The sequence below is a fragment of the Cinclus cinclus genome, chromosome 22 (assembly GCF_963662255.1).
Source record: "Cinclus cinclus chromosome 22, bCinCin1.1, whole genome shotgun sequence".
Lineage (NCBI taxonomy): Eukaryota > Metazoa > Chordata > Aves > Passeriformes > Cinclidae > Cinclus > Cinclus cinclus.
In genome coordinates, this window is record NC_085067.1 from 4,293,546 (window position 1) to 4,303,718 (window position 10,173).

Genomic DNA, 10,173 nt, shown 5'->3' on the forward strand with positions numbered 1-10,173 from the left:
TAATTGCTTTTTGTTTATTAACAGAGATTGAGATAAATATGCTGGATGAGCAGCTGATCAAGTTTCTGGCCTTGCAGAGAATACATCAGCTCTTTCCTCCCAAAGCTCAGTCTCTAGCAAGCAGTGTCAATTCCCATCAGCAATCTCCTGTGGGAAACCACATTGAAGGTAAGAGCAGCCCTAGAATAGCTGGGTTATGTTGAGCCATAGATTTGCCACTCCCTTGTCTATTCCTTGAAGGAGATTTCCCTCTTCTTCTGGTATCTGATGCTACCTTTCACTTTTCTTTCTTCTCATCCCCCTGCTCTGGATATCCACTGACCAGAAATTCCATCAGGATCCTCCACTTAATTATTTACAAATTTGAGCAGTGTGAATACTTACAGTACCTTCAGTTTTTCTGCTGGAAATGTTTAGTGAAGTTGTGTTTTATTCATCTTACAATTAGCAAGAGATGGGGAGGTTCATCCCAGGTGTTTGGTGGCTTTTCTTTGCATTTTTACTTTTGAGATGGGCAAGAGAAATCTGTGAATTCCTGCTCTCTCTTTCTGGAGGAGTTGCTTGTGGTACAAGCACAAGAGCAGGAGCACAGAATGTATGTGTGACATTGTCATTGCCTGTTTGGAATGTCACTGTCAAGCTGAAACCACCACTACACATGACTAATGCCAGTAATGGAAAACAACTTGAGTTTCTCTTGGAAATCTCCACATTCCCCAGTTTGGCTTTGTTTATTACCACTGATATCACCTAAAGCTGCAAGGTGAACGTGGCTTCATGTTTCTCTGCATGCAGCCAGTCAGTTTAATCTGCTTTCAAGCACTAACTGGACAGCCTTGCTGTGGAAGCAGTTCTCTGCTCCCCCTCTGCTAGGCCTGGGGGTAAATATCCCAGATAAAATCTTTGGAAGTCAGTCAGTAATCTTTTTCTGAAGCTCTGTGCTTGCCTGCTTTAGCATCACAGCATTCTCTAAATGCTTTGTCAGTCTTCTTGTGATGGCTGCTGCAGGTCATAGCAGCAGGCCGTGGTACTAGCTGCCTTCCTGGTCTGGAATTCTTCAGCAGTCTGCCTTTCTCGAGGCAGATTGGTGCTGTCTTAACCCATCACCCTTTTTGGGCAGGAATGATGCATCCAACTGGCTGCTTAGCATTGCTGATGAAATGTTATATCCAAAGCCTTTAGTGAGCCCTAAAGCTGCAGAGACAGGCAGCTGAAAGGATTCATGCAGGGCAGCCAGGCAGAGGTGGAACCTGTGATGCCACTTGTGTGGCCACTATTCTTCATGTAGGTACCTCTGCAGTATTTCATAATCCTCACGTTCTGTTCTTTGGTTTCACCCTCTTGGTGTAACACTGTCCTGCAGATGTGGTATCGGGAGAGGCTTAAACTCAGTTTAAGTACAAGGGTTTTTCTTCCAAAAGACAGTGCTGAAATCCTGGCTAGGTCTGTGTGGCCCAATAGCTGTTCCACAGAAGATTTTCTTAACGTGGGCATGTGAGTGTGTGATTTGAACTGGGAGCTGCTCTGGAGGCTCAGCCCTGGACCAGCCATTGTCAAGAGTGTCATAGAGACTGCCCTGAGGGTAAAAGAGTCCACTCAGTTAATCATCCTGTCTTTGGAGCTGGGTTTGTCCCTGCCAAGCCCCATTCAGCCCAGGTGTTTTTCCTGCAGCTTCACTAGAAATGAAATCACAGCTGTTAAGGTGGTGAATGCACCAGCACCAATTCTTTTTAGGTGGCACTTTAAGAGCAAAGACTGAGCTCTTTGATTACCCAGAGTAGAAGAGATTAAGAAAGAAGCCAGTGGTAGAAGGCTTGTGTGTTCCTCAGCGTGGCTCCATTGTGCACACTCTGTGTTAATGCTCCCCATTTGCATGGCTTGTGTGGGTTATGAGAAAGCAATTTTCTCTGACTGGCAAAAAGAGGTTTAATGCACAAACGTTCTTAGAGGGTTGGGAACTGGTGCTTAGGCCAAAGCTGACTGCATCCTCCTTAGGGTCTGTGCTTTCTGAGCTGGGGACACTGGGGTCAAGCAGCTTTCCCAGCTGATAACATTGTTCAAGTGATTTCTTTTTATCTTGCAGCGCAAAGAAAGGAAGTGCAAGCCCGGGCCGTGTTCTATCCTCTGATGGGCTTGGGGGGTGCAGTCAATATGTGCTATCGAACCCTCTACATTGGGACAGGTGAGTAGCTTCTTCCTGCCCTCACCTGGGTGGTTCTCCCTGAACCTTCCTGAAGGTCTTTTGCCAAGTGGGTGTCAAAGGAAACAGACTCACTGTGGCCACTTGTACTGGGATTCTGCACTACCAAGAAGTGTGGAAATCCCCCATCTGCCTGAATCTGTGTGGGTGGCAGCTCTGTCACCTGGTGTCATAACTAGAACAGCTGTCTTGGAGTTGTAATGCCTGACTGATGGAGAGGAGAGTTATGTTTTGTTTCTTGTTGCTTAGATTCTTCTGGTGCTCTGGGTAGACCCAGGAGCAGTGAAATGCTCTTCAACCTTTGTGGAGCTGCTGGCTCCCTTCCCCCACTGAAACTCTGTTGGTGGCTTATCGAAGCATTATTCATGCAGTCCTGGGAGCAGGACAAAAGCAGTTGCTCCCCTGTTGTTTTGCTAATTGAAGTTTAATTCTGTCTGTTGTTCTCTGCTGCCTGACAGTTTTTTTTCTTCCAATACGAACTGAGCCTGTTTTGTCCTCCCCCATGACAGGAGCTGATATGGATGTGTGCCTTACAAGCTATGGTCACTGTAACTATGTGTCTGGCAAACATGCCTGCATATTCTATGATGAGGTGAGTGCCTGAGTGATTTTTTTTCGTTATTATTATTTATATTTTGGTGTGCATGGCAGTAGAACCTGGAGATACAGGCAGCAGGTTGTCTTTGTGTCGTGCTCCTTTTATGGACTACAAAGTAAGAGCCAGGTTTTACTTCAGTAGAGGTTGTGTCAGCATTTTCTGTCAAGCCTTTTCCTGAAGCACAGAGCTCTGCCAGCACAATTTCTCTGACTGCCTGTGGGCAAGGACTGGCCACAAGTCAGCACTGTCACTGCTGGTGTCTAGGGAAAGAAAAGGACATAGACATGGTCTGACACTTTTTGATCTGGATGCGTTGTTAATAAAAGCTAAACTTCATCTGTCAACATCAAATCTCAGCTGGAACAAACCAGGGAACTGCTCTGAGTCCCTTGTTTTCAAGTGTGATTGGGAAGCAAAGTATTCATAGCAGTTCTCTGTAAATTATTTATTTAGCTAAAACTTCAGTTAAGCTCACAGCATAAACAGAAACCTACAGTTTCTACTTAGCTACAGCCCAGAGATTAGTTTGTTCTTGAAGTAAACAGACCAGCAGGCCTGCTAGTAACAGCACTGCTGGAGATGTCTCTTAGCATGGAATCAGTCTTTGAAGCAAGATCGAGTCTTTCATACCATCATTTGTCAGCCAGCTCTGGAGCAGGACCCAGGATTAACCCCCAGCCAGCTTTAGCCATTCCTCCAGTGCCCTGCAAGCTACCAAACACACTCAATAATGGGATCCTGACTGTAAATCTGTGGGAAGCATCTCCTCACAGTTATCAGTCACAAATCAGGCTCTAGGCACTGACCTTTGACCCTCTAGTGGGTCTCCTGTGGCTGTGGTCACTCTGGAGAGGGAGAATTCCCCTTTCTGGAGCTGTCACTGCAGATTCTCCTTCTGCAGTCTAGCAGGTTACTTCAGAACCTACTCCCATGTGCATCTGAAGTTTTTGTAACTTGATTAAAGCCTTGTAGTCCCTGAGGGATGAGGTCTTGAGCTCTCAGATGATTTCTGTGAGCTAACCTGAAATCTCTGTTCTGGCAACATCCTCCACAAAGCTCAGCTGAGCGTGACGCCGCTTGTGTAATGCTGTGTGTCACGGTAATGTCTGCTGGCATTTCAGCATCTGCACAAGGGCTGTGAATCCCACACTGCCCCTGTCCTGAGGCTGCTGCAGCACGTGGCATCCCTCTTGCCATCTTGGGCCTCCTTTCCAAAGCTCATCTATTCCTGCTAGGCACACATCTCAAGCCAAGTTTGCATCAGGTGCGCCTGTAAAATGCTCGTTTTTGTAAGCATCAGCTTAAATATCCTGTTTCCAAAAGATGTGTTGGTTTGAATGCAGTAGGTAAAACCCACTTCCCTTTGGCCCTCCTTCTCTGCCAGAAAGCATCTCCTGAAGTCTGGTTGTTCTGTGAGCAGGGGGATCAGGTGGGTGGTCTCTGAAGCTGGAGGATGTTTACCAGCTCTTATTTGACCACTACTGACAACAAGGAGAAGGGGTTGTGTTTCAGTGCTCCAAAGGGATGTGTATGGGTAGAAGCACTTCTGACTGACAGAGGGTGGGGTGAGATTGGATATTAGGAAGAAATGCTTCCTTGTGAGGGTGGTGAGGCCCTGGCACAGGTTGCACAGAGAAGCTGTGGCTGCCCCAACCAGTGTTCAAGGCCAGGTTGGATGGGGCTTGGAGCAACCTGGTCTAGTGGAAGGTGTCCCTGCCCATGGCAGGGGGTGGAACAAGATGGTGTTTAAGATCCCTTCCAACCCAGACCATTCTATGACTTCATGTCTTGATTCCCTGGTCTTCCCTTTCTTTTCAGAATACGAAGCATTATGAGCTGTTGAACTACAGTGAGCATGGGACAACCGTGGACAATGTTCTGTATTCGTGTGACTTCTCGGAGAAGATGACACCCACTCCTCCCAGCAGTATTGTTGCCAAAGTGCAGAGTGTGATAAGTGAGTGTTATATCACCACCACAGGGAGTTAACTGAGAGGGGGCAGGAGCAGGTGGAAGCCAATTCCTTGTTGATGCCCCTTGTTCTGCACAGGCTGGCGCACCCCTTGCTAAAAGGGGAGCCTTGCCACAGCCCTCAGCTGGGGTTGCACAAGACCTTCCTCTGCAGCCTGGAGAGTTCTGTGCTCTGACCTAAACCCTACCCCAGCCTCCAGTGCAGGAGTTACCAAGCTTCAGGTCCCAATGAGCAGCCAATTTAGAGCAGGACTGGGCATTTCCCCGTGCATGTCCTCCCTTCCCAGGCTGTGAGAAGATCTGGGCTGTGCTGCAGGCATTCTGTCCCTGCATGGCTCATTCCTGCTCTCCACCTGATCAGCTTCCTCTTCTTGGGCTGCCAAAATAGATATGTAAATGCCTCAACCTCTCCAGGGCTGTGAGGAGATTCCCATTTCCCTTTGATCAGCTGTTCCCTGCAGACTGAAATCCCTCATGGCTGGAGGATCTTACCCGTGAGGATCTTACCTCAGCAGTAACCCCTATTGATGAAAACAAGCTGCTGCTGACCTGCCCAAACCTAACTTTTTTTTTTTTTATTCTTTTCCAGAACGACATAAAAGCAGAAAACAGGAAGAGGAGGCGCATGAGGAAGCCGCTGTGATGAACTCACAGGCACAAGGGCAGCATCGAAAACCCTGTAACTGCAAAGCCAGCAGCTCCAGTTTGATTGGGGGCAGTGGGGCTGGCTGGGAGGGCACAGCCCTGCTCCACCACGGCAGTTACATCAAGCTGGGCTGCCTGCAGTTCGTTTTCAGCATCACCGAATTTGCGACCAAACAGCCCAAGGGGGACACTGCCTTAGTACAAGATATGGACTTGGAGGAGAAGCTTTCTCTGAAACCCCACCAGGTGCCCGTGCTGCGGTCCAACTCAGTTCCCTAGGAATTTTTAGGAAGAGAGCTTTTTGGAGTAAGGAAAACGCCCTCAGACTCTTTACAATGCAAAAATGTACAAACCGAGGTGGGATTTTTCTGTGTCGGCCCAGAGACTGTTCACACGCCGTTTGCATGAAATGAAGAACGTTTAACTTTTTTTAATTTTTCTTTTTTGCTCAAGTTTTAGGGGCATTTGCACATATATTTGTACTATACATTTCATTTTAAAAGGAAAACTGCAGTGAGAGCAGGACGTGTCAGAGCGAGGGGTGACCGCTGTCTGACTCGAGGACTCTCTCTGACAGATAGTTCCCATGCAGTTGTAAAATAATCAGAAACTTGTTCTATTTTGTGCCAGTGACAATAGTTTTATATTAAAAGAGAAATACAGTTTTCATACAGCAAATCTATACAATATCATTGTTTTATTTAATGTAAAGAAGCGCTCTTCTTCCCACAGTTATTTTTCCCATCCCTCCCTGCTATGGTTGCACTACAAGTAGCTACTGTGTATTATGGGCAGTGAGAAATGAGTTCTTTTCCTGGTGTCCATCCTATTTTTTATTTCAGATAAGGAAAAGTGTTGGATTCTGTGTAAATACATCAGTGATGGCATTTTTCAATGTTTTAAAGCTGTGTACAGTGCTACATGTGGTATGACGTTCCTCAAATTGTCTATTGTAGCAGATCCTTTGTCGTAACCTGTCTGTCTCTTTTGTTTCTCTGCCACCTCCCTGCAGCAGAACAGCTAGTTCCACTGTACATAGTAATTGTAACGTTTTAGACTTTACAGAAACTTTCCTGTATTCTGTATATAAAAAAAAAAATACTTCACATTCTGTTTTCTCGATTGTCTGTCTTCACTTGTGTCACCACAACCTGGAGCTTCCCCAGAGTGTCTGACTGCAGAGGTGCCTGAGCTGGGAGTTGAGGCTGGGGTGGGATGAAAGGGACCCTGGTGACCTGCCTGGGATGTGGGAGGATGCTGGGCGGAAGAGGACTGGAAGGTGATTGAATCGTGGAAGTGGTTGAGGTAGGAGGGACTCTTGAAGGTTATTAAGTCCAACCCCTGCACTGAGGTGGGACATCTTAACTCAGTGTGGCCCAACTTCACCTCAAATGTTCCCAGGGATGGGGCACATCCAGGTTTGATCTCCTCAGGACAGAAGAGACAGCCTGAAAGTGTCCTGGAAGATCAGGGGACTGGTGCACCTCATTTATGAGGGAATGCTGAGGGAGCTGGGCCTATTTAGCCTGTAGAAGGGCAACCTGAGATGTTATTCTTAAATACATCGATGTGATGGGGGTGTGACAGCTGGGGATGGAGCCAGGCTCTTCTCAGGGGTGCTGAGCAATAGAACGAGAGATAAGGGCAGAAACAGGAGCAAGGGAAGTTACACCTGAACATGAGGAAGATATTCTTTACCATGTACTGGAACAGGCTGCCCTAAAAGGTGGCAGATTGCCTACCCCGGAGAGAGTCAGCTATCCAGGCACAGTTCTCAGTGCTCTAGAGGACGTTGCTTGGGTAGTGGGGCTGGACTAGCTGACCTCCCACGGTCCCTTCCCAGCGGAACCATCCCGAGATTCCCTGATCTCCCACCCCTCGGGGCAGGGCCGCTCTCCCGGGGTATTGATTATGGGGGAGCTGCCCACACTCACCCTCTCTCTGTCTCTGCTCCCACCAGCGCCACGAATCCAGCTCTCCCGTCGCCTGGATCTGCGCGAACCTTGCCCCGTCCGTCCGTCCGTCGGTCCGTCCCGCCGGGGCGGGGAGGCGGGAGCGGGGCGGGGCGGGGCGGGGCGGGGCTGGCCCGGAACGGCGGCGGCGGGATGGGGTGGGTGCTGCTGGCTGTGGGGGTGCTGCTGGCGCTGTACACGCTGCTCCGCCACGGGCTGCGCAGCGCTCCGCGGCCCCGCTGCCGCCCCGAGCTGCGCGGCCGCACCGCCATCGTCACCGGTGAGCGCCGCCAGCGACCGGCAGGGAGCCGGGACGGGCCCCGGTGCGGCCTTTGCCCTCGCTCATCCCCGCGTTCCGCTCCGCAGGGGGAAGCAGCGGTATCGGCGCGGCCGCGGCGCTGGAGCTCGCTCGGTGCGGGGCCCGCGTTATCCTGGCGACCCGCAGCGCCCGGCGGGGAGAGGCCGCCGCCAGCCGCATCCGCAGGGTGAGCGCCGGCTTCCCCGGGGAACCCCCGGCATTCCCACCCACGGGACGCCCCCAGACCCTGTAGCATCCCCAGGGCACCGCTGGCGCCCAAAGGGCAGCTCCAGGACACTCCCGGGATACCCCCAATGTACCCCCGTGGGACATCCTTGGATATCACATGAATACCCCTAGGTACCTCCATGGGCACGCTGAGGACACTGCTGTGGCATCCCCTCAGCAGCCCAGGGGTGCCCATAAGACACCCCTAGGACATCCCTGAGCACCCCCAGAACACCATGCAAGACACACAACAGGACATCTCCAAGCATCACTTGATTAACCCCCAAAACACCCTCATGGGTACATCCAGGTTCCCTATGGCACACCCCAGGAACAACCCCTCAGTCACCCCCATAGGAACATTCCCAGACACCCCGAGATACTCCAAGGTGGGACACACCACCTGCAGCCTCCCATGCTGGGGGGTTCCAGCACATCGTAGCCCTTGGGCCAGATCCAGTCCCCAGAACATCTCCCTGCCCCTGGCTGGCTCCAGCCCCAACCCAGGGCAGGGTACAGCCCCGGGCCGGCCCCCTGGCCCTGCCCCAGTCCCTACTGTGCCCACAGGAAACCGGGAACAACGAGGTGCAGTTCATGCACCTGGACCTGGCCAGCCTGCGCTCAGTGAGAGCCTTTGCCAGCACCTTCCTGCACCAGGAGCCCCAGCTGCACCTCCTCATCAACAACGCGGGTGAGTGCCGGGACCCCAAATCCCCTCTGCACCCCCGGGGCATCACCACAAGCTGCCACTGCCTCCTCACTCTGCAGGGGTGAGCGCCGGGGGTACGACAGAGGATGGCTTCAGCCTCCCCTTCCAGGTGAACCACCTGGGCCATTTCCTGCTGACCCAGCTGCTGCTGGAGCGGCTGCGGAGCTGTGCTCCCAGCCGGGTGGTCATCGTGGCCTCCAGTGCCCACTGTGCCGGCCGCTTGCGCCCCGAGTCCCTGGGCCGGCCGCCCTCGGGGCTGTTCTCCACCTTCCAGGACTACTGTGACAGCAAATTGGCCAATGTGCTGCACGCCCGTGAGCTGGCCACACGTGAGCAGGGCACACAGGTCACCTGCTATGCCGTGCACCCAGGTAGGACCCAGCTCACCTTTGGTGTCTGTGATCTGCTCACCTCTGTGTCCTGTGGTGTCCCTCCGTGGGGGGTTTGCAGCCTTTTCACAGGGAATTCCTGCACGGGGAGCATCTCTCCCCTGCACAGTGCAGCCCTTTGCATGCATCCCTTTCTATGGTGTGTCTCTTTATATGGTGTGTCCCTGTGCACAGTGTCCGTTTTCATGGTGTGTCCCTTACCTTGACATGTCCCTTTGCACCTTGTGTTCCTTGATACAGTGTGCTCCTTTTACAGCCTCCCTTTGCACAACCTTTTTCATGTGTCCCTTTGCACCCATCCTAGTATGGGGCACACCCAGAAATTCCCCCCAGCCTTGTGAGGCCAGGACAAGCGTGGCAGTGCCTGGGGACAGTCACAGCTGTGCTGCCCATGCCGAGGCCACCCTGGTGTGGCCTTATGTGCCCATCCACTGGGACGCCCCACACGTGCCAATCTCCCACAGGGTTCGTCAACACTTCGCTGTTCCGGCACGCGCCGCCATGGCTGAAGCCGCTGCTGCTGCCGCTGGCCTGGCTCCTGTTCCTGGACGCGTCCGAGGGCGCACAGGTGGTGCTGGACTGTGCCACACAGGATGGCCTCGAGCCCCTCAGTGGCCGCTACTTCACCGACGGCGGCCCCCGGCTGCCGTGGCCAGCGGGGCGCGATGACCGCCTGGCACGGGCACTCTGGGAGGGCAGCGAGCGCCTGGTGGGGTTGGGGACGGCGGGGGGACACCAGGAGGGACAGCGGGAGGGCCTCGCTGCTCCCACAGCACAATAAAGGTGATGGTGCTGATGAGGGAGACGCGGGGATCCTGTGTCGGTGTGGAACGGGGGTGAGCGAGGGGCAGCGGCCCTTGCACACCCACCACGCCCTGCATGTGTAGAAAGGCTGGGAGAGTGACAGCAAATGAGTGTGCAAGGGTGTGTGTGTGCATGCGCACGCACGGTGTGGGTGTGCAGAGCAGCACACCCGGGTGTGTTACAAACACTGCAGGACACACACGCTGCCTTGCACACCCATGCAGTGTCTCACACACACACACACACACACACACACACACACACACACACACACACACACACACACATTCCTTGCACACTCGTGCAGTGTCACGCACACTCGTGCAGTCTCACACAAACACATACATATATATAGATACATATATATATATATATATAT

At 52.2% G+C, this 10,173-nt stretch overlaps 2 protein-coding genes across 12 annotated transcripts in view; both read left to right on the forward strand.

The window, feature by feature from the left end:
• The window catches only part of PHF12 (PHD finger protein 12), a 32,046-nt gene extending 25,516 nt beyond the window's left edge, over nt 1–6,530 (forward strand). For 10 of the 11 annotated variants that reach the window (XM_062507274.1, XM_062507272.1, XM_062507282.1 and 7 more), the window contains 5 exons: nt 25–168; nt 2,084–2,182; nt 2,710–2,792; nt 4,617–4,755; nt 5,359–6,530. In XM_062507274.1, coding sequence (XP_062363258.1) covers nt 25–168; nt 2,084–2,182; nt 2,710–2,792; nt 4,617–4,755; nt 5,359–5,693 — 800 coding nt within the window. In that variant the 3' untranslated portion in view covers nt 5,694–6,530. The remainder of the gene's footprint in view (nt 1–24; nt 169–2,083; nt 2,183–2,709; nt 2,793–4,616; nt 4,756–5,358) is intronic. The other variant, XM_062507273.1, reaches the window with a different exon arrangement.
• Nucleotides 6,531–7,519: 989 nt separating this feature from the next.
• On the forward strand, nt 7,520–9,771 carry DHRS13 (dehydrogenase/reductase 13). The gene is made up of 5 exons (XM_062507021.1): nt 7,520–7,646; nt 7,733–7,851; nt 8,460–8,583; nt 8,661–8,972; nt 9,455–9,771. Exons 1-5 carry the CDS (start codon nt 7,520–7,522, stop codon nt 9,769–9,771), a joined length of 999 nt encoding a protein of 332 aa, XP_062363005.1.
• Nucleotides 9,772–10,173: the final 402 nt, after the last annotated feature.

Coding starts and splice junctions, on each gene's coding strand:
- DHRS13 (XM_062507021.1), top strand. CDS start 7,520: ATGGGGTGGGTGCTGCTGGCTGTGGGGGTGCTGCTGGCGCTGTACACG. Junction 7,647..7,732: donor CCGCACCGCCATCGTCACCG/GTGAGCGCCGCC, acceptor TCCGCTCCGCAG/GGGGAAGCAGCGGTATCGGC. Junction 8,973..9,454: donor CTGCTATGCCGTGCACCCAG/GTAGGACCCAGC, acceptor AATCTCCCACAG/GGTTCGTCAACACTTCGCTG.